The 23,509-nt window shown below is 44.6% G+C and overlaps 1 protein-coding gene across 9 annotated transcripts in view; it reads left to right on the top strand.

The window, feature by feature from the left end:
* The window catches only part of Nrxn3 (neurexin 3), a 1,484,695-nt gene that overhangs the window by 15,320 nt on the left and 1,445,866 nt on the right, over positions 1-23,509 (top strand). For all 9 annotated transcript variants that reach the window (XM_077800321.1, XM_077800320.1, XM_077800323.1 and 6 more), the window contains exon 2: positions 17,356-17,373. In XM_077800321.1, the coding sequence (XP_077656447.1) occupies positions 17,356-17,373 (18 nt within the window). The remainder of the gene's footprint in view (positions 1-17,355; positions 17,374-23,509) is intronic.

Here is a 23,509-nt window from a genome sequence, read left to right as displayed (position 1 = left end):
TAAGTCAGAATGGGGAGCCTAGGGAGGAGGGGGGAACACCTTCCAACATTTTTCTAAGCAGAAGAAATTGAGGTGTTAGGGGCCCAGCTGGTATGTGATTGGAACTAAGAAATGGAACCTCCAGGGTATGCATGCTCACACGGACCCTTTTACTGAAACCTTGGGATATTATTGGGAAGGTACCTCTTTCCACCCACTCCAGCCCCTGTGAAGTATGCAGGCCCACTGTGTGTCAGAAGAGGCACTGGGGGTAAGAATGGTGAGCAAGACAGACCCATCTTCATGCTGCTTAATGAACCAAGCATTTAGAAAGTGAGGCGTACTCCGAAAGGAGACATGTGCATGGTCTCTCTGAGTTTAGGGGGTCTCTCTTCACATTTGGCAGAATAAAGACTGTGAAGTTCAAGGGTGTGACCAAGATGCTCCAGTGCTTTTTCTAGACTCACAGTTCTCAGATTGGCTTTCTTCCCAGAATGTGCCGGCTGGGGAATCACAAATGCAGGTAGTAGGCTTAGGACTTCGCTTGAGTTTAGCTCACTGTCCGGCTTTGATTCCTGAGTAGGCCTCGATGATGCATTTTGATTTGGGAGAAATCTTATGGTTTGTACCTGGTTACTTTGTGATTGAATACATTTAATAACGACGGTGGCTCACTAATTCTCAAGAAGTGCTTACTACCTGGTAGGGGGGCTGGTCTAAGTACATTCAGACAGGATTTCCTTTCATTTTTCCAACCACCCTCCCCAGGGAGGTGGATTTTCTAGTTTTATAGAGGAGGAAACTGTGGTTGAAGAGAGGGAGCAGTTTGTCTGCCTGAGGAAAGAGCCCTGACAGTGGATCTTGATGTGGAGTTTGAATTCTTATTTACCTGTCTCGGCTGCCCCCTGTTCACTCTGGCACTGGACGGTAGTTGCTGTGGCCATCAATGACTCAATCCAGTGCTAACTGGGGTCCCTCTACCGTGCAGAGGCACTGCCTGTTCCCCCTGACCTGTCTTCTGATCTTTGCCCTATTCTGCATGTGACTGATTGTTCTCTGCTCCCATGTTTATATAGACTCATGTTCTGTAAAGGAAATGTACAAGGTGCCCCAGACCCCCACCTTTTATACCGGTGTCTCATTCCATCCCATGGGCAATAATTCAGATGGCTCTGGAATGACTGACTGCTTGGGCTGGAATCCCACATTCTCTCCATCTTTTTTTTTTTTAAAACCCATGATCCCGCAGTAACTGGATCTCCCGGTATTGTGGATCTGCAGTTTCCACTAAGAGGCTTTTGAAAAACCTTCGTGAAGATGTAAAATAAGTATTGTTTCCATTTGTATGTCATCCCCAACATAAGTATTTCTGATCCCCTCTTGAACACCACAGTCCAACCTGCTTTTATGAAACTGTGACCCAGAGAGGCAGGGTGACTCACAGGAGGCTTCTCACTCACGAGTGGCTGGAGGGCTGCGACTAAAACTAAGGTCTTCTAACTCCCAGCCTAGCATCCATTCACTTACATCACACTGAAAGAAGATCTGTGGCTAAGGAGAAGGGATTGATTGAAAAGAACATAGGTTGCCAAGCACAATCAGTAATGACCAGAACAGCTCTGGTGCCTGTCTGCAAGGAGCTTACAAACAAATAGAAAGCATCACTATGGAAAACCTAAACCAAACCGTGTTTAATTAATTGTGATGGGTGACAAGAGATGGGAAGAACAGGCCAAGGGGACACCTAATGAGAACAAAGTGATCAGGGTCATGGCTTGTTGGAGGCCCTCTGAAGATGGAAGGAATAGAGGAAGGTGATAGAGTGCGGCTGTACCTGTTAATTGTCACTTGCTCAACTTAAGGACAAGGCTGATTATTAGCTCAGTCTCTTTGGTAGAAACTATGTCTTTTCCTTTTATATATTTTATATACTTTTGGGGGGGGGAATGATGGATGATGGATAGATGTGGGACCTTCTGGGGACTGGGGAAAGAGAGAAGTCCTCAGGATGATGGGCTGGGAGGGGCTGAGTGTGTTTGGAAGTGGGCGTCTACATGGACATCTCCCAGCAGAGTTCAGAATCCTGGAGGAGAAGATCTGGGGGTACAATCTCTATCCAAAGGAAACTCTCTGTGGAGAGAGTGAAGATGAAAGGCTGCTGGGACATGAAAGCTATAGTGAGTGTCACTTGCTGCCAGCCTAAAAGGCTTGTTCCTCAAATAGCTGCACAGCATGGCTCCCACCCACAGCCCTGAGATGAGCTCGAGCATTTCCAAGCGCCTGCCCTTTCTTCCCAGCACTCAGATTCCTGGTCCTGCCCTCTTGGGTCCTCCCACCTGCCACATGAAGCGGAACAGGAGACTGCCTTCATTGACCCACACTCCTTAGAGGTCGCTGCCAGGGACATTTATGTTCCAGAACATCTAAAGAATTCCTCACTTGGAGGAGTGGGGGTAAAATCTGAGGCTGGGGAATCAGCTTGATTGGAAATGGCTGGGCTCCTTGGGTTTTAGGTGAACACTTATTGACTGACTGGGCTTCAGGTCCTGTGCGAATCGTTTTACCTTCATCCCCGTTTTACAGAGACTGTAGAACAAAAACACTTCCAATCTACCCTCAACCCAGAAGTACAAGGATACAGGGGCCAGAAGGAAATGTTACTATTCTTGATGAAAACAAGAAGAATAAACATAATACGATACATTTTTTGAAGTAATTCATTTTTTTTAAATTCTAAAATTATGCCCTTTTACTTGAAGAATGTTAAAATGCCTTTTGTCTCTCCCTCTCTCTCTCGCTTTTTTTTTTTTAGACACTGATGGGCCTTTATTTTGTTCATTTTTTTTATATGTCGTGCTGAGAATCGAACCTAGTGCCTCACACATGATAGGCAGATTCTCCACCACTGAGCCAGTGGTCCCCTAATAGCAAACATTTCATTTTATTTTTTTGTGGTGCTGGGGATTGAACTCAGGGCCTTGTGCATGTGAGGCAGGCACTCTACCAACTGAGCTATATCCCCAGCCCCCAAAATGCCTTCAAAAAAAAAAAAAAAAGAAAAGAAAAAGAAAATCAGTACTATATAGTGTCAGTTTTTGGTTTTTGTTCTTTCTCAGCAAAATTAGAATACACTTAACCTCTGTTACTTTCTAAAGTTGCTTTATGTATGTAATCTGTGGATCATTGTTGTAGATGATGGCTGGTTCCCATGCCACATTCTTCCCTGAGAGGAAAATATTTGTATAATTTTATTTTTTTAATTTTTTAAAGAGAGAGTGAGTGAGAGAGAGCAAGAGAGAGAATTTTTTAATATTTATTTTTCAGTTTTTGGCGGACACAACATCTTTGTTCGTATGTGGTGCTGAGGATCGAACCCAGGCCGCACGCATGCCAGGCGAGCGCGCTACCGCTTGAGCCACATCCCTAGCCCTGTATAATTTTATTTTGATCTTTAATCAGAAAAAAGTGCAACCAGACAGGACTTCTGAGATCATATAGTTATTTTTATTCATTTATCAAAATGTTTTTGAGTCCCCAGTTTGACCCTCAGACTTTTTAACTCTGTTGGCATAATCAGAATTAACAAAGCCTAGAATGTGTTTAGCATAGGAGCAGTTTCCGGAAGCAAACAAAAGTGGGGCTTGTGTAATTCCTCAATCCATTTTCTCTCCAGCCTCGTTAAACCATTTATTTTTTTCCAATTCATTTTCATTTTTCCAAGTTATTCTTAACGAGATCAATTCTGCTCCATGTGTATTCTAGCATGAAGATTTAATTCATCCATCAGTTATTTTTTTTGAGTGTGTGCCTATCAAATTTTACCTAGATAACTTCTATCATTGTGAATGTTCTTTTTGGGCCATTATTTCTACCCTATCCAATCTTCTCATGTCAAATCTGCAGGTCTAAATTTTGTCAAGAATGTTTGATTCTTCCTTCAATAACAAGTTTCACCACATGCAATTTTAGTTGCTGTCAGCTGTGTTCTGTGCGTGTGCGTGTGTGCGTGTGTGCATGTGTGTGTGCGTATGTGTGTTTTCCTGACAGCTTTACTTCTTTTCCAGTTTCAGTAGTTTGAAGAACTACGTCTTCTTCCTACAAAAAAAAGTCAGTCCATATTCTGATAGGTTCTCAGCAGTTCCAGAATATACTTTAGGTGTCAAGATATCCTGCATTGTTTATAGAGACCAGAGACCCAGAAGGGTTAAGAAACCTACTCAAGGTCAGACCTAAAGTTAGGGAAAGAGTTCTGTGGGACCATTTTAGAATACAGTGCTCCTCTGATTCATTGTAATAAAGGAAAAATTGGGATCCTCTTAATGAAATAATTTCCTCTTTTAGGCTTCCATTTTCTCATCCCTTGTGAGCTACAGAATTTCTACTGACCTGACCTCCCTAAGAAATGGCAGCTGGGGCCACTGTTCCAAGCCTCTTGGCTTCTCCTTGCTTCCTAGCTAGGTCCGCCTTAAGCTGTGTGTGCACTGGGGTGACATGATGTACAAACAAGCAGGACCAAAAAAGGAAAAAAGTCCTCTCTTGTGGAAAATTAGGTCAGTGGCAGAGCTGGGGAGGGGAGGGAATCAGGGCCCTGTTCTCCCATCCTTCAGCTCACCCCTGGCCTGAGGCCGTCAGGATGGTAGCGTGTGGTGCTGCTGGGAACAGGCATCTGGGGGTGATGGGTTGGGGGCAGTGTCCCTCCGTGTGTTCTTGTGTGGATGTGTGAGAACATGAACGGGGTCTGCTTTCCAGCCGCTTGGGATTCCTCCCTCTCTGAATGTATTTGTCTGGATTACTCTAAGGGGGACATTAGTGTTGTCTAATAACAGCCTCAGATTTATCAAGGGATTTGTTTGATTAATTCCAAAGCACAGTACAGCGGGTAGATTAGAGCTCAGCCTGTGTGGTGGGTCTACACTTCCCACTCTCTGCCCTTTCTAATTCATGTGGAGGGGGCTTATTCCTCCTGCTTGTGGTCCTGACGGTGGAAGGCTCTGGATTTTTAGGACCCCACTGTGGGAGAGTTAAAATCATTTCCCACTTCTAAGATGCACGAGTCCGGGAATACCAATAATTCTCCAAGTTCATGCTGTTTTTTTCCTCTGCAAAAGCTCCAGAGATTTGGCCACTTGCCTTTCTTTCCTGGTTACTACCATTATACTCTTGATGCTGGTTCTTCTCCAGACCCTCAGTCAGGGCACTGGTGCCCCAGGGGTGGCATAGTGGGAAAAGCATGAACTGGGATACAGAAGACCTGAATTCTGCTTTCAGGTCCAATATTGTCCTGTGGGTGGACAGGTTGATTCTCCTCTCTTGAATCTGTGCCTCCCATGTTCCATAGGACACTATGGCTCTGAATACAATCACAATGAACTGTCTGATGGTCGTGGCCCATCCCTACAGCTAGACTTCAAGCTCATTAGTACAAGATCTGAGTTTGTCTGGTTCCTTGGCCATCACCCTGGTGCCTAGTGCTTTCCCTGGGACATAGGCATCAGATGTTCAATAGAATGCACCTGTAACCTGAGAGGGATGGACCTGCTCACTATCCCGAGACTCTTCTACTCTGAAAGGAAGGAAGGAAGGAAGGAAGGAAAGAAGGAAGGGAGGGAGGGAGGAGGGAGGAAGGAAGGAAAATTTGTAAAAATTCTCAGCTTCTCCTGTATTCATGGAAACAGTTACACCCACTTTTATTTTTACTATTTAAAAAACATTTTTAATTGCAGTACCACAGAAGTTACAAGATAAAAGTGGTAATTAACTATAATTATAACTCAAAAAGCCCATTATTGATGCACATAAAGTTGTGTTTAGGGATTTCTCCCTCTTCTTACCTGATTCTCTGGCTCCTGACAGTAGAAAGTCCTGGTTTGGATCTCTGAGCTCCCTCTGGAAGGGCCTGCAGAATCCTATTGAGCCTTGCAGAATGAGACAGGTACTAACCAGTAAGCCACACGCAGGATTCTCAGACTCAATCTTTTTGGTCCGGAGTTTCACAATACCTCCTTGCTTTACAAGGGGGAGGGAACCAATCTTGCTCACTTTGTGAAAATTAGAGAAACGAAGGGGTGTAAGGGAAAGCAGAAAATCTGACAAGGGCTTTAGAAGTGAGAGAGTCTTTAGGGCTACTTGCTTCCTTTGGGGGTTCCCTGGGTCTCTGGAGACTCATAGTCTCAGTGCAAAGACTCTTTGGGAAGCATTTGGTTGAAAGCTGACTTACACTAATACGTGACCCCTTCCTCCTTAGCCGGCAGCTGCCGCTAATCATCATACTCCTCTTTATCCCAGACCCACCTGAAGCCTCACCCTGTCTTAACCTCCTTCTCTAGCACATTATCAGTCAAGGAGGTGGAGGCAATGAGTGCCAAGCGCACGGGCAACTGGGTTGTTGGGAAGTTTATATGCATTTGCCTCTTGATACTCTTGGTGCCTCTGAATTTGACATAACAAGCTCCATTTTACAGATGAAGTTAAATAACTTGTCCAAGGTCACACAATGAACAGCCATGTTGGCACTTGAGCTCAAAGTTTTTGGATCTTGTGTTCTTCCCCGGGAGCCTAACCCTCAGGGGTGTCAATTGACCACTGGCCAGTTATGGGAAAAATTCTTACAAAAGTCTTCCCTACTTGAGTGTTGTCCTGTGTCCTCGGGGGGCCACTTTAAAGTTTCCCCAATAGGACTTTGAAGCATTCTCTGTCAACCCTAAGTCCCCCCCCCTTGTGCTAAGTGGGACAATAAATGGTCATATAGAGCCACCCTATCATGTTTGTGTACTGTCTTTGATTATTTGATAAACTGCTAACAGCACGTGGGGCGTTTTTCTTTGAGTCTTTAGTGCCTAAATTTGTGTCTGGTATGCAGTAGTGATCAATAAATGTTAGTTGTCTCAAACTGAACCAGACATGAAGGTAAATCATAAGCCTCCCCCAGCTATCCCAGGACCTCAAAGCCAGCCTTTTTCAACCCGCATTCTGTGAGATGTTGCTGGATGTTTTATCTGGGAAATGTCCATTAGGCCCCAAACATACTTCACTTATGGAGGATATCTCCATTTGGATTTTACAGTGGATCTTACTGACTATAGATCAGGTTTTCTGAAGTCTTGCCATACTTGATTATCATTTTTTCTAAATGTGTTTTCTAAATTTATTTGACCAGATTTTTTTTTTTGAGAAATGCCTATTTACATCTTGCTTGATGGAAGCTAGATGAATTTTATGGGATTCATTTTTGGATTTTTTTTTGCCCAAACTTGTAATTCTTTTTCTGAAATTTGGATCCTGCAGAGATGTTGCAAAATCAACAATGTATGTTACACTTCAGAATAATGACCCTCCATTCTTTCTATCAGTTTTCCATTGATCTTGGCAGACCCAGACCAGTTTTTTGAAAGTTGCTTCTGTGTCCTGAAAGGTGACAGATTTGGATGGTAAATCAGTGAGGGGAAAAATAATTGGGCACAGAGGGATGGATGGGGCTGTAGGAAGGATGAAGGGTTCAGAAATATCTTGAGTTCAAATTCTGACTACTGTTAATGAGTTGAGTAGACTTGGATATTAACTTTTCTGAGCCTTAGTTTCCTTGTTTAAGTGGGAATAACACAATATCAGTGTCACTAGGAGTAAATGAGGTCATATATGATGTATAACACACACATACACACAATGGCAGGAATGTGATATAGGAACCCTCAGAAAATGGCAAAGGTTATAATGGATAAAGATCCTTGCAGTTATCTTTTGGGTCATATTTTAAAAACTTGTTTTATGATGTTATTGCGAATAGAGATTCCATTTCATCCTCTTTTTTGACACAGGGATTTAACATAATGGCTAGTAAGGAATTGATGCTAGACTTCTGGAGTGAATGAATGAACAACACAGTACTTTGTAGTCTACAAAGTGCTTGTACATATGAAGTCTCATTTAAACCTCACAGCAACCTGGTCATGTAATTAGCACTATTATAACCACTAATTTATGGGTATGGAAAATGAGGCTCAGAGAAGCTGAGTGAGTTGCCTAAGATCACAAAGCTGGTATGAGGCTGGAAGGTCAGACCTCAAATCCAGGGCTTCTGCAGATGAAATATATATACATACAATGGAATATTATTCATCCTTAAAAATGAGGGAGATTCTGATGCCTGTTACAAGGGGTTTGGACCAGAGGAAGTACCAGTCCATGCTGGTGATCATAATTATTGCATTACTTTACCCCAGTGAATTCCTTGAGAGAGATCTGTCTTCTTTCTAAGAATTCCTTCCTCTCTGGAAGGAGTCTAAATCTTCAGAATTTATGCCAATTGGAAGAGTGTTTTGGGAGAAGCAGGTGGGTCTCCCAGAGTTTCCTTAAGAACATTATGCTAAGTGAAATTAGCCAGTCACAAAAAGACAAATACTGCATAATTCTACTTTTGTGAGGTGCCTAGTGTAGTCAAATTTATCAAAACAGAAAATTAAAGGATGTTTCTAGGGGCTGGGGGGAAAGGAATAAGGAGTTTGTGTTTAATGGGTACAGAGTTTCAGTTCTGCAAGATAGAATGAATTCCAGAGATGGATGCTGGGGATAGTTGTACATTATGCATGTATTTAATGCCACCAAACTATACATTTAAAAAATGGTTGGGGACTGCAGGTGTAGCTAAGTGGTAGATTGCTTGCCTAGTAGAAGCCCCAGGGTTCCATCCCCAGCACCGCACACAACAAAATGTTCAGGTGGTAAATTTTACGTTATGCGTATTTTCCCACAGTTTGTTTTTTATTGGTTTATTTTTGAACTGGTGCGCTATCGTTATACATAAAAGTGGAATTCATTGTGACGTGTTCATATGTGCACATGACAGAGTTTGCCTAATTCCGTTCTACTGTTCCTCCCTTTTCCCATCCCTCCTTCCTTTCCCGTGTTCCCTTTCTCTATGGTTCTTCCTTTGATTTTCATGAGATCCCCACCCCCTTTTTTAATTCCTTATTTTTCTCTAGCTTCTTTATGTAAGAGAAAACATCTGACCCTTGACTTTCTAAATCTGACTGATTTCACTGAGCATGATGCTTTCCAGTGCCATCCATTTACCAGCAAATGACATAATTTCATTCTTTTTTATGGTTAAGTAAAACTCCATTGTGTATTTGTACTACATTTTCTTTTTCCAATAATGGACTGCTGGTCCCATAACTTGCCTATTGTGAATATGAAGCTGTAAACATTGGTATTCATGCCTTACTAGAGTATGCTGATGTTAGTTCTTTTGGAGAAATTCCAAGGAGTGGGTCACTGGGGTTATATGGTGGGCCCATTCTTAGTCTTTTGGGGAATCTCCATACCGCTTTTCAAAGTGGTTGATGCAGTTTTTAAAAATTGAAAAAACAACAACAACAAAGGTTCTGACTCCACACTCACATTTCCTTAGAGCGCCCCCTACAGAGTATACCTCTTTCAAGGCTCAATTCTGGTACTGAACTGCTAAATTTGCAGAACTCACCTTTACCCAAACTCTGGGAGAACCACCTGCTTCTTCCAGAGCATTCTTCCAATTGGCAAAAAGTCTGAGGACTTAAGATGTTTTCAGAGAGAAAGGAATTCATGGAAAGAGGACAGGTCTCCTCTCTCAAGGAAATTTCTGAGGTCAAGTAATGCAATAATTACCACCCCCAACATGGATTAGTAGTTCCTCTGTGCCAGATTTCTCAATCTGTTCTTTTGCATACATTAGGCATATAACCCTCACACCAGTCTTTCTAGACAAGTAGATTGTCTCTATTTCTCAGATGGGGATATTAGGGCTCAGAGAGGTTAGTTAACATGCTTGAGCTCACATGTATAGAAGAGCCAGGATTTCATTCAGGTCTACCCAACTCCAGAAGAATCTGGCACTTAATCCCAGCATTCCCTGCAGGAGGCAGGGAAATTGGAGATGCCTACCTATCTAGGGCACTGTCCATCATACCAGCTGATGGATTTCTTTCCCCTCCTGTGATGCCTTCCTCTGTGTCCTACAAGATAATGGAATCTTGTCTCATTTTAGTCAGTTTCTGTCTTGAAGTTAACTGGAGTTCTTTGAGATGCAGGTGTGTATTCCTCTCTCGTGGGTCATGCTGCAGTCTGGGGAGGAAAGCGTTCATTTCTTTATCTAGGAAGTTAACATATGGAACCTGAACTCTGGCAGTGCCCATCAGCTATGAGCACTTTTCCAAAGCCCTTGTCCTGTTGGGTGGGAGAATATAGCAGGTGCCAACTTCGTGGCCTAGGGCCAGAAGGTATTGTCTAACTAGAGATGACTTTCATTTGAAGGCTTAAACAGTCAATAGAAGCTCAATTTGTTGCTTTCAATCTCCCAGGGACGTGTCAACAAACATTAATGATGATTTCAGGAAGTGTTTCTTGAACGTTTACTATGTGCCTGGCATTGTGCCCAACGCGTTATATGGATCATCTCATTTGATCCTCATGGCAATCTTATAAATTAGGGACAGTCAGTTCTGTTATAACGCTTGTTTTGAAAATGCAAATTTGTTCCAATGCGATTGATATATTAGGGAACAGTTTGAGCATAATAATTTTGCTCTTGATTATGCATGATTTTGTCCATCAGAAGTGCTAGGTGAAAGCAGAAAACTGAAGTTGGTGAACCAACAGGAGTGGGAATAGCCCAATGCACCTGCCTCTAGCCAGAGCCAGCTACTCCTGTTACCCTGTGTGTGGTGAGTCCCACCAACGTCTGGTGTTGCAACTTTCTGTCCAGTTCCAGGTGACCCTCCTTCTGCTGCTTCACAACAGTTCACAAGCTCTCCTCTCCCACAAGCAAACTTTGGGTCTTTTCTTAGTGCCATGTTTTTCGAAGTACTTATACATTCCTTAACAACATGTGTTAAACTGGTTCCTAACTGTGTCACCGAGGAAGTGTTCAGGTGTTGTGCCCTGATCCCATTTTTCCATAAGCCTGTGTTTTTTTTTTCTCTGTGTGATTTTTGTAAAGTGACTGAGGAATGCATGGGTGCTCCTATTTCCATGCGGCAGGAGAGAAATGCAAAGCCTAGAAATCTGTCCAAAATATTTTAAATAACCAGTAGCAAAACCAGGATCCAAACCCCAGACAACCTTACCCCCATGTCTGTATACTCAAAACCCAGAAACATTTAAAGCCAAGGCTGTCTGCCCTCATCTCTGCTGTATCTGTAACAAGTAGACAGCTCCTTTTCTCGATTGTCAGTCAAGGTCTCCTTCCTGAAGCCAGAGTCACTGCAAGCAGGTGAGAGTGCATAAAGGTATTTGGTAGCGGTGGCCTAGATCAAAGAGTACCTTTATATCCCTTTCCTGGTTTTCTTTCTGTTCCCCCAACTGCAGATGCCCTTCTAGGGTGGGGGATACCTACCACGCCTTAACCCTAATCCCACCTGCTACTCTCTTGCATCCTGGAATTATTATCACTAAAGAACAAAAGCACACAGTACCAGGGCTGGGAGCACAGGGCTTCTAAGGCAGGCAGATGGGCTCTTGTGTGTTTGGGGGGGCACAGAGCTAACACCACAAACCTTTTAGAGAGCCCACTTCTCTGACATAGATCCAGAAAGAGCTTCCTCATAGCTGGAAGTTTGCTTTAGCTCTCAAATAAAACAAAGTGTTTCTGTGTGTACTCTCTGAGAAGGGAGAGCCCTTTTCCCCCTGCTAACGTTAAGGCAGCCTTCCCTGGAAGACCAGGCAAAGGTCTGTCCTGATATTTGAGGTCCTGGGCAAAAGCATTACGGAGGCCAGTGACCAACCTCTCTCCTACCTCCAGAACCGTGAAGTCCCTTGCGTGCATTTGTGGGGACCCCTCAGCCTGTGGAAGTCCACATTTTCTGCGGACAGCTTCCCCTTGGCCCTTGTTGACACTAGAATGTACCGATCTGCTTTTGGGCATGGAATTCTGGGTACCAGGATGTTCTCTAGGTGGCTGGACAGGTGCTTCTTGCTCTGGCTGGGAACATTCTTTTAATTCTGTGCAGTGTCCAGTACGTGGATGAGCTGTAAAAGGCAATGGAGGGGGCAGTTCCAGGGCAGGGCCTCCAGGTGTCCAGTCCTGTGGTCATGCTGCATCCATCCGATCCCTTCCCTCTGCTCTGGGTAATACCTTATTCTCACAGCTGCAAGATGCTCACTATCCTTATCCCTATTTTGTAGCCATAAGTCAGTTGGTTTCCGTCCTGGTTTGTCCTGTTATTAGGAAATATAGTTTGACTCTTATCTGATGTGCTTGTGAGTCTGAGAGGTATTAATAAGGGTAGAACATCCTGTCCAAGTCTTGGTTTCCTTATCTGTAAAGTGGGATGAATAATATTCCTACCTGTTAGGGCCGTGGTGCTGATGAAATAAGATGATGTTCTGAAGCACTTGGCTCACTGCCAGCACAAAGGAAGTGCTCAATAAATGAAAGCTTTAGGACAGGGGTATTGCTGCTCTTCTGTTTCCTTCTCATATTCATCCTCTGTTGGAGGGGATGCTCCCAGCATGGCAGTTGACACACAGAGGGGAATCCACAGCTGGATTGCTGGGATTCAGGCTCTGGCTCTATAGACCATTTGACTTTGAACCAGTATTTAAGCTTTCTGGGCCTCAGTTTCCTTATCTGTGTAAGGGGCATGGTAGTGTCTCCTACCTCATAGGGTTGTTGTGGAGAGGCTTAAGGAGAGTGCCTAGCCCATTGCAAGCCCCCGGTAATGTCAGCTTTTGTCAATTCAGCAATTGAATCACCTCTATGTAGAAGACGACAAGAATTTTATACAAAACAACCAAGAAACTTTTCTGTGTTTGCACAGCAAGGAAGGCAGACCCAGAGTGCAGCCACAGGTATGTCTGACCCTCAGCCTTGCCTCCTCCCCATTTCTGAGGCCAGCACCTCAGGGCTCCCTCTGCCTGTGGTTGCCACTGTCATACAGCCCGGAGGGTGTATGCAGGGAGTGGCATTGGGTCCCAGGACTGGCCAGAGGAAACATTTAAGTATATGTACATATCAGGTTTTTTTAATAGACAGAAGTGGGGGCAAATTGCAGAAGACTGTTGACAACCAGATACTGACTGATCCAGGAGAGGTGACATTCTCACCCAGGCCAGCACCTCCTCACTCCCTCCTGCTGTTTTATTTTCTCACACTGCAGGTCTGGAGTTTTCCAGAGCGCCACTGCATTTACATCTATATTCTATTTTCTCTCCTAGAAAATAGGTCAGACTCGAGGCAGAGTTCACCAGGTGGGGTCCCTGAAGGTTTGGCTGGGACTTTCCTCTAGGAGGCTGTCTGTGCAGTTTTCCCCACACTCCCCAAAGCGCCAGGGATGTAGGTGTTAAAGTAGAAAGCAGCAGGGGTGGGTGTGGGGTGGGGTGGGTGGGGGTGGGGGCTCTTGAACTCTTGCCTCTTGAGAAGATCCTGTCCCAGTGAAGAGTCAGGTTCCCTGGCTGAGCTAGCATCTGCAAGGGCAGCAGTAGTGGGTGGAGGGTCCTTTCTTTCTCCTGGTTATTAGAAGAAACAGGACCCTTAAACTGCAGGAAATTGCTTTCAACATGAAAACAAACATAGGGTACTTGTGGCTGAAGTTAGTGTTGAATATGCAATAAGTGCTTGTGGGGACTGAATGGAGGTGGAAGTGCCCGGATTTACTTCTTCCCTGGTTGTGATGCTGAGGAGAGGGGGTGATGCTGGTGATTTCAAATCCTTCCTTTCCTGGTTTTTCTTCCCTGGTTGGAGGGCAGCAGTCCTGAGGGAGGAAGTGCAGACTGGACCAGGAGGTATATTCATCATGATTTGTTTTCCCCTGAATATTACTTGAGCACTTGTGACTTTCCAAGACTGTGTGTGAGTGACACATCTAGGAGGATGGGACAGGGAATGTGACAAGTTATGGGAGCCAGTCCTTGCCCTCCATCCTAATGGTGGAGATAACTAAGAAGATCCTGCTTATAGCCTTTGCATTTGATAGTCTCCTCCCTGAACAGTCTTCTCTAGATATATGTAGTACTCATCTTCCTCAGGTATCAGTTCTAATATTACTTCCTGAAAAAATATTCCTTCCTTCCTTCCTTCACTATCTTCTCTAACATGGGGACCCTCTGCTGACACTACTTGACGTTATGTATCTATGATTTTAAAATTGTTATCTCCCATTAAAACCCAAGAGTCTCTTCTATGTCATTTGTTGCTTGTATCCTCAATGTTTAAAGCAGGGTCTGGCCTGTAGTTGGCATTCTGTCAATAAGTATTGAATGGTGAATCGATTATCTCCATTGATACTGTTCACTGAGACAGATGGGTATTAAGATCTGCATTCACACATGAGAAGACTGAAGCTCCAAGAAGCTGAGGCATTTGCTTCTGGATGGAGGGCAGAGCTGGGATTTGGCTCTTCATCTGTTGTCATCCTCTTATACTAAATATCCTTATTTGCTTCTATTTTGCACTCATTCTCAGGAGGACTGTCCCTTATGATCACAGAGATGGAATGTGGCAGCTTCAGAGGAAAAAGAGAGAACCCTATTTCCTGATAATTCTAGTAAAATTCCCAGGCAAGACTCTTATTGGTTGGGCTTGGGTCACATGTCTGTTCCTGGTCCAATTATTGAATCCAGGAGATAGAATATTCCCATGCTCTGGCCTGAGTTTTGTAATTACTCTTGGAGACAAGGTGGGATCAGGGATTACCTCTGTGAACCCTATGGATTAAAGGCAGGGAAGGGAGTTCCCTGGAAGGCAGCTGGAGGTTGCTATAAGAAGAGAAGGCTATGGCTGATGGATACAGTCAAGTTTCTCATCCACATCCTCTAACCATCCTCCTTCCCCTCTTCCTCCTGCCTTTGCCATTTTATTCTGTCAGTCAGAATTGAGTCAGAAATTCAGGTCACTCACTGCTTCTTGGGAGAGGAGCCAGGTGATGCTGCATCTCTGTCCTAAAGTTGGAACAGTGCTCAAAACCACCATTGACCGGAAAGGATCTTAGACCTTGATCTTTAAAAAAAGGGATTTTCTGTTTGTGACAAGAACAGTGTTGCACAGGACCAGAACTATGCCAAAGTCAGGCTTGATGCGGGAGGATAAAAGAAGTAAGTGTGGAGACATCTAAGTCCCCAGTTTTGCTCACCCCAGACGTCTTTACTTCCCCTTTGCCAGCTTCATACTGAGGTTTGTGGAGACCAGAGCTGGAACACTGGTCCTTGTTCCTAAGTAGAAGAGCTCAACCCAAATCACTTAACTCCTGTGCTCTCTGATGTTTGCAGTGAGTCATCTGGTCAACATTTTTTGGGTACTTCAGCCTGTGATAATTCAAAATGATAACCATCAGAGCAGCCAACATTTATGTAGCTTTTGCTTTGTACTAAGTGCCTTACAAGTAGTTAAGCTCATTTAATTTTCCTAACACTCCCGGGAGGGAGGCTCTGATATGATTCCCTTTTTATGGTTGAGGAAAATGACTTAGAAGTTCAGTGATGGACCCAAGGCTACAGAGTAAGCTGAGGTCTGAACTCAGAGCTGTCCGTCTCCAAGTTTAGATATGGGTAACTCAGTGGTTTCAAAACACCTTTGGAGTTCCAGGGGATCCTGTCTCCCTGGGCCTTGGTATCCTCCAAGAGTGTGTTTGTATGAACAATGGTGTTGACATTCCCACCACAGAACCCCACATGTAAACAGTTTGATATTCTGTTTAATTAAGGGGTATTTTAACAACCACTATTCTAGGCAATCCATCAGTCACAGTTAATGGGCCTGCTTAGTTATTTATGCAGCATGTTTTCCTTCCCACCTCTTCTATTTCACCTCTTTTCTTTCTTCCTCCTGCCACTCCACCCCTAAATCTAACTCACCAGAAAACCGGAAAGGGGGTGTGGTTGAGGAGTGATTCAGAGCTCTCTAGAAGTCTCTTGGAGCAGATAAATCTTCTAGGGAATACAGGGTGTGGTCTGGATAAAAGCTTGGCTCTTGCTGTGAGTTAAGTCCCATCCCAAGAGCCGGGGCACAGCAAAATCTGGTCACAGTCTGTATTTTCCTGGGGTAAGAGCCCTCAGGACTCCCTGGAAATTTACAAATATGATTACAGATGTTTTTATTATTGGCAGGAAGAGTGTTACCTACCTTGTTCAGGCAGCACATCCAAGACACAGAAGATAGATCACAACCTGCCGGTGGGGTAGCTGGGAGACTCTCACCCAGCTTCCCCAGGGCTTCCCTATTTTAGTCTGCAAACTGAATTGGGTTCTATATGCCTTCAAGAAACCTAGGCTCCAGTTGAATCAATTTGCACTGAACGGGATTCTAGGCTCTGTCTCTGAACCACCTGTGGGAGCCGGGCGTGGGCAAATCTCCCAACCTCTTTCATCCTCTGTTTTAGTTCTCCATCTTAACAAAAAAAGAATGAACTAGATAATTAATGTCTATGACCATCCCGTGATTCCAAGTGGGTCAACCCAGGAATACCCCAATGGCCAGTGTTGGCTCTAGGGGTTTGAACAGTGTCCTAGGCTGCCCTGACTTAGACTCCCCCACGTGATTCTATTTCACATCTGAGGAGAGGATCCAGAGGAGGCGGTGTTGTTCAAGGAGATGATGGGAGTCCACCGTTCTTCATGCTTTGAAAGTTCCTTGGCTTCATTCAAATGCCAGCCTTCCCGGAATTGGATGTTTATTTGTAGTCAGAAGTGCTTTCCAATGCTGATTCTTGTCATTAGTGATGGGATGAAAAGCAAAGAGAAGAATAGCAGGGAGACTGTTGGTATGGTGGCTGCTCCACTCACACACCATGTCAGGCACACCCCGCTGTCTGTGATGAAGAATGGTCATGGGATCACGGGAAGGAGGGAATTGTAAATGTCTTGGTATCTTGTGACCTTCAGTTCTATGTGGTGAATGTGTTGCAACTTGTCCCTAACACTTATGCCTCTTTTCCTTATTTCCTTAAGGGAGTGGTTTATTCATTTTTCTCTCTGCTGGGAACCTTGCTTGACTTCGCATCCAGTGTGTGGTACCTGAAGAGGAAGAGAATTTGCTTGGGTGTCCGTGTGCAGAAATCAACCAGAATATTTTAACCAATATTCTTGCAGGATTCCAGTCTGCTTGGCTCATTGGAGCCCTATCTGATTCCAGGATGATGTCTTTCCGGACAGATGGGAAGTTGACCTCTCTTGCTACATGCACAGTGAAAGGGGAGCTCAGCTCCTTGGCTTGCATGGGTGGTTTTGGGGTGAAGGTAGAACTAAGGGCTCAGAAGCTGAGCACTGTTGATGGCTTGCATGAACTTGATAGTCATGCAAGGGCACATTGCATTGTGTGTGTGTGTTCTGCTAACACTCTTCTTCCTTTCTCTCCCCTTCTTCCCCTTCTCTCTCCTCTCCCTTCCCCTTCCTTTGAAAATGCTGCCACAGATGTCAGTCAAGGTCCAGGTGAGTCTTTGTGTTTGCACTGCTGCCTTGGGAATCTCCCCTCTGCTAGATTGTGCATGGTTTGACTCTGACCCCTCTTTTCTAGGGATAAAAATCTGAGCATATTGTGTTTTCAATGATATAAGTTTAAAAGAAGAAATGCCTTCAATTGATGAACTTGTATTGGTTTAGAGGAACCATTTAAAACCAAAGGAATAAGGTTCCCTGACTTATATGATTACTTATGATTTCTGGGTGAATCAAAGAACTGGGAAATTAGCATTTAAAAAGTGTTTAGATATGTGTTCTTTGATTTAATGAACATTTTGCCTTATGTTCTATGAATCTGCTTCTATAGCTTCATGTGGTTGAAGGTTGAAGATTCAATACATTTAGCATGGAAAATATGATATGGGTAAATGAAGGTTTCTTCCTTTTATTCTAAGTAATGTCTTTTTCTCCTTACAATTAAGTTAGTAATATTTATTTTCCTGGCTATATAAGTAATACATGCTCACTGTAAAAAAATGATAAAATGTTTTTTAATCAATAGAAAAATGGAAGAATGACCTTTATGATAATTGTGTGCCTCTCTATTTAAAAAGCACAGTCATCCAGAGTCCCAATTTTAAGTACTGTGTGTGAGCCTACTTTTTAATATGTGTGTACACACTCGCATGCATAGAATCGTGAGATGATGCAAACGTTTATAGGTAATAGGTGTCTGTCAACTTGGAATACATTGAAGACTGTTCTAAACTGGCTAGAACTTTTAAGAATAGGAAGGGGGCATTATATGTTGTCACATTTTCTTATTCCATTTAACATTTAATCCTCATAGTATCAATTTAAGTTTGGTATCATTATATTTATTTTAATATGCAGAAAATTAAATTTAGGGCCCAACTGTTCAAGCAGTTTTGCCCAAGGTCATAGTTTATCTGAGGTATCGTTGACCTTGGAATTAGGGATTTTTTCCCTCTAGAACTCATGCATTGGATGGTACTTGCTGGCCTATCACTGAACATTAGCAATAATTGAAGGTCTTGTGGGTATTTCCTAATTGTACTGTTGTTTATTTATTTATTTTTGCATTGAGGTGATGTGACATTTTCTACATCCCTCTTTTAGTTATTAATTGTTACCCCTACCTTATAACAGAGGGGTTTTCATATCTCTTTTTCTGCTGCCCTCCATCTTTAAAAATAATTGAAGTTGAACATAGGCACAGAATACCATTTCCTAGGACATACCATCAAATTCATTCTTTCTACTTCATAATAATATTTTAGTTACTCAAAATAGCTGTGTACCAGGCATTGAGGACAGAGCAATGAACAAAAGACACTTCCTGCCTGCATGAACCTTGTATTCTAGACAGAGGCAGACAGTGAACACACATACATACACATATATACATACATGCATTTATTCACATACTTATACACATTAGATGTAAAATTGTACATTGTACCAGGTGGTGAGTAATAAGGGCTACAGAGAAAACTGGAGCAGAGTAAAGGGGAAGTCCCTACTTTTTTTTAGAGGGACTTCTCTGATAAGAGAATATTTTCCTGGGGTACTTCAAGGAGATGTGGGAGTAAACCCAATCCTTCAAATTTTGTCTGTCAAAGTGCCTCTCACCTTACCCTCCCTTTTCCTGATTCATGACAGAGATGTCACCAGGGATGAGCACTTGGGCTGTGCATGTGGTACCTGCATAGGTTCTTCCTGCTGAGGAGTAGCAAGGGCTAAAATCCAGCCTGCCTTCATTAGAGCCTCAATATAAGATAGGTATCATCTGCCTCTGGCCTGGCCTGTACCCCTGAAGGTTCCTTAGAATAGAGGGGGGAGATTTTTGCCATATTGGTCCTAGATGGAAGAGAATGGTGAGGAGGAACAGAGGCCTTATGGGTAGAAGGGGGTGACCCTTCCTGGGACAACAGCGACAGTGGTCCCCTCCTGCTAGTGACTACCCATCCCCCAGGTCATGGTACCATTCCTTTTTCTTGGCTCTTGTCTCATTTTATTGTCTTATAACACTCTGAGGTTTGTTGCCTGAACTCCACTGCTGAGGAAATTGAGGCCCAGTGAGGTCAAGCCATGTGCTACAGTCACCCAGCCCTTGAGCGGCAGGACTGAAAGGGGATTCTAGCTAAATCCCAGATCATGTGCCCTTCGTTCTGCCCTTGAAGTGCCTCGGGCTGATTGTCAAACCTGTCACTCCTCTATCCTCTTGATTTTTTATGATTTCTAAGCCTGGTGATTCACATCCTTTCCTTGTGGCTTGGGGCATGGCGGGAGGTGGCCTGCACGGGCCAGGCCCTGGCTGGGGTCGGTGGGCAGCCTCCAGTCTCTCTGAGCCCCTGGCCAGGCAGTCCGGAGCCAGCTGGGCCGTGACTCTGACACAAGAGGCCTTTAGTGGTTCTTTGATTTTTTTCCCCCTTCCCCTCAGGAAGACAAATTGGGGATTTTATGAGCTAATGTAACTGTTTACCCAGGGGCTACTGGAAGACTATAAAGGGACAATTGATTAATTGATGAATTTGACATGCTGAGGAGATGGTTAGAAGTAACCCACTGGAAGATGCAGGCTGAGACGGGCCAGCCTGGCGGGAGCACCTTCCCAAACTCCAAATGGCAGCGTGGGAGCTCCGAGAGTGAGTCCTGGACATCCAAGGGAATGGGGAAGACATTTGTCACCCCACTGCCCTGTGGGAAAGGATGTAGTTCCTCTTCCTGGTCTTTGGGAAGAAGGTTCAGATGGCATGCTGACCTGCAGGAGTGGGGCTGGGCACTGCCACCTTCCTGCCTTCTCTTCCCCTCCAGGAAGGTGCACCACGGATAGGGAAAGGGAGCCTCAGGAAGTTTCAGGAACCCATGTGTGGTCCCCTCCTGCTAGTGAATGGACCAGGATCTCAGATCCCTGGGTCTGCAAACCTGTGTGCCTGTCATCCTAAACCCTGCCAATATCATGGGGGTGCTGTGGGCCAGGCTCCTGACTAACCTGTGTCTGCATTCCTATCTCATCACCAGGTTCATGGCACAGAGCAGGACCTCAGAAATCTTGATGGAACCGAAATAGTGGCCATAAGCACAAGGGACATTGTGAATCTGTAGGGTCCCAAGACATGTGGGAGTTTAAAGGATACCCTGTCCAAAGAGTACAGACTTTCAGAGAGGCAAACGGAGGCCCAAAGAAGAGAAGGGACATTGCCAAGGCCATGTAACCCCACTTGGGGCCTGGAAGGCACCCCAGGTAGATGCTGTGTTCCATGCTCATGCTCCTTGGGATTTGTCATTTGTCTTCCTGGGATGTGTGGGGAAGGGGTGAGGAGTCCCATCCCTGCCTTGCCCTCCACCCTCTCCTAACTTCTGCATGTTCCAGAACTGTTAGGGGAAGGGAAGCCTAGTGGAGGGATCCAGGAGGCAGGCCCCCCACAGGCCTGTTGGGGGGAGACCCTGTACTCCCCTTCTCTGGTATTCTCCCTCCTGCCAGGGGCCATTTGTGGTCTCCCTCGCAGCCTCCTCACAGTGGATAATGTCTCAAGCTCTGCCCGCCAATTAGAGCTGGAATTTAAATGAATAACTGTGACCTTGTGGAAGTGCCCTAGTTAGGCAGAGGCCCGACGAGGAAATAGGCCTCTCTTTGGTCCATCAGAACCCTGGCAGGCGCAGGAGGAGGGGCTCCTGTCTGAGGAGCCCCAGAGGAGGCCTCTGTTGCCAGAAGGAACTGACGCCTTTGCCTTCCTCCACCTGCTCTTGATCTCGGCCCTCACTGTCTTTTCCTCTTCAGTGGAAGCCATCCCAGGACTGTCCTAGGGCAGGGGACCTGGTAATCTGCCCTGAACCCTGCACTGTCTCCAGAGAGTTGCTCAGTTCAGCCCCAGAGAGAGAGAGAGAGAGAGAGAGAGAGAGAGAGAGAGAGAGAGACACTGTTCTGTGCCTGAAGTCAGAAGGCAGCGCCTAAGGAATCCAGCTTGTGTCTGTGGACACAAAGAGAAGGCTGCAGAAGACTGTTGACCAGGGGACCAGCAGCATCAGCATCCCTGGGAGCTTGTTAGAAAAGCAGAAGCTCAGGCCCTACCTAGACCTGCTGAAACAGAACGGGCATTTGATCAAGAGCCCCGAGTGTCAGCACATTAATGTTGGAGACACACGGGTGTCTCTCTTCCCCTGGGGGGGCCTCCAGGTGTGTCTTCACCTAGGAAGTTGCAGTTCCGCTTGATAAAGCCCTATCCTCATCTCTTGTGCTGGGTACAGCATGAGACACCTACTTGATCTTGCTGACTGGAGTGGGAGGGAGAATGAGATTAGAGAAGGGGAACAATGAAAGGTTACTGGCCACTCAGTCCTTGCAGGTTGCTGTTGAGACACTTTCTGTATAATAGTTTACATCCTGTGAGGCAAGAGAGCACAGGAGTGAGTAAATTATGACTGAAGGGCCAAACCCAGCCCACTGCCTGCTTTTGCAGGTTTGTGAGCTAAGAATTTTTTTTTAAACATTTTTAAGTGGTTGCAAACAATAGAGCAATGGGTAATACCAAAACTGCATGAAGTTCGGTTTCCACATTTGTAAAGTTTTTGGTGGAACACAACCAGGCTCAGTCCTTTTGTCTATTGTCTGTAGCAGCTTCTGAGCCACAAAGTCTGAGTTGGGCAGTTGCAATAGAGACTTCACAGCCTGAAAAGTCTAGAATCATTACCTGTAAGGGAAAAAAATTGCCACCCCTGGGTTAGAGCACAGACTCTCGAGTGAGGTGCTGGGGTTGACATCTTGTCTCTGCCACAGTGATAGGACCTGCTCAAGTGACTTGGTGGGTCCTACTTTCTGTATCTATAAGATAGGGACAATGAGAGGGTGCCTCTGACTGTCTTGAGGATTAAGTGAACTCTTGCACATAGTCCTGTTAACTGTGCCTGGCATAGAGTAAGCCACGTATATTTAGCTTTTATTATTAGTCATCTCATTGGAATCTTTGAATCTTTCAACGTGTGTTTCTCTTTTATAGATGAAGACATTTTTTTAAAGATGTCCCCCTCATTCTTTGTGTTTTTGTCTCCCTAATTGTCCAGTGGCATGTCCAGTTCTGTGACGCAGCACCTCTCTAAACACATCTGTTGTTCTCTCCTTTTTCCATACTCTCTCCCATGGGTCCTGACCTTTAGGCTTCCAGTGAGTGAATACTTCCTCATGCTGAAATCCCCACTGTGCTCTCAAGTGGAGCCTTGGAATTCCAGTAAGAGGGGACAGAGACCAGTATCTACAGTATACTCATCATATGCCAGGTGGAGAATCCTGGGCTCCAGGAAGTTGCATCTTTTTGTTCAAGGTCAGGAGCAGGCGCGGTAGATTTTGAGATTGAAGTTCTTGTCTGGGACTTCAGATCTGTGGTTCTGCTTTCCCCCCAGAGCTAAGTGCCCTGACCCCTTTAGCCCCTTTGGAAAACAGAGTTCCTTTCTTTAAGGTGAAGGGTCAGTGTCAGACAACCACTTAGCCTTTTTTCATTCTGAGAGCCTAGGACTAGATTGTCTAATCTAATCTGGACACCTTGGGGGAATAGCAAGGAGTAGAATGTCTTTCCACTACCAAGCTCCTAACTCCAGAAGTACCTATAACATTTTACCTTTCTTTCCTATTCTTTTGGGCAAGAGTCCCAGTACTTTTTCTTTTATTACTTTATTAGGAAAAAAACACTTGACATTTATTGAGCTTGTATTTTGAGCCAGGCACTGAAATGCTAAGTTTTGCATGCATTATTTAATTCTTTTGATATTCCCAGGAAGTAGATTCCATTATTAGGTCCATCTCACCTCTGAACCAACTGAGGCTTAGCTTTGGTAAGTAACCACTGATACCGTCCAGTAGAAGGCGGTGGAGTAGGATACAAAACCCTTGTCTGTCTGGTCCTGGAAGCATCAGGAGCATATACTCCACAAGGTGCCCTCCTGTTCATGACTGTTCTTGGCCAAGAATAGTGCCAATACATTATAAGCACAGAGCAAAGACTTGCTGAATGAATAAATAGTTTGGGACTCAGATCTTAGTTTTGCCTTAGGCCACTCTAAAAGTCTGCTTTTTATTGGGGCTCACCCTGAGATGGAAGATAATTGATCCAATTTTATTCAGTGCCCATCTTGGGCTCCGCTCAGTGGA

The sequence above is a fragment of the Urocitellus parryii genome, chromosome 6 (genome assembly GCF_045843805.1).
Source record: "Urocitellus parryii isolate mUroPar1 chromosome 6, mUroPar1.hap1, whole genome shotgun sequence".
Classification (NCBI taxonomy): Eukaryota; Metazoa; Chordata; class Mammalia; order Rodentia; family Sciuridae; genus Urocitellus; species Urocitellus parryii.
This window is presented reverse-complemented; position numbering and strand designations above follow the sequence as displayed.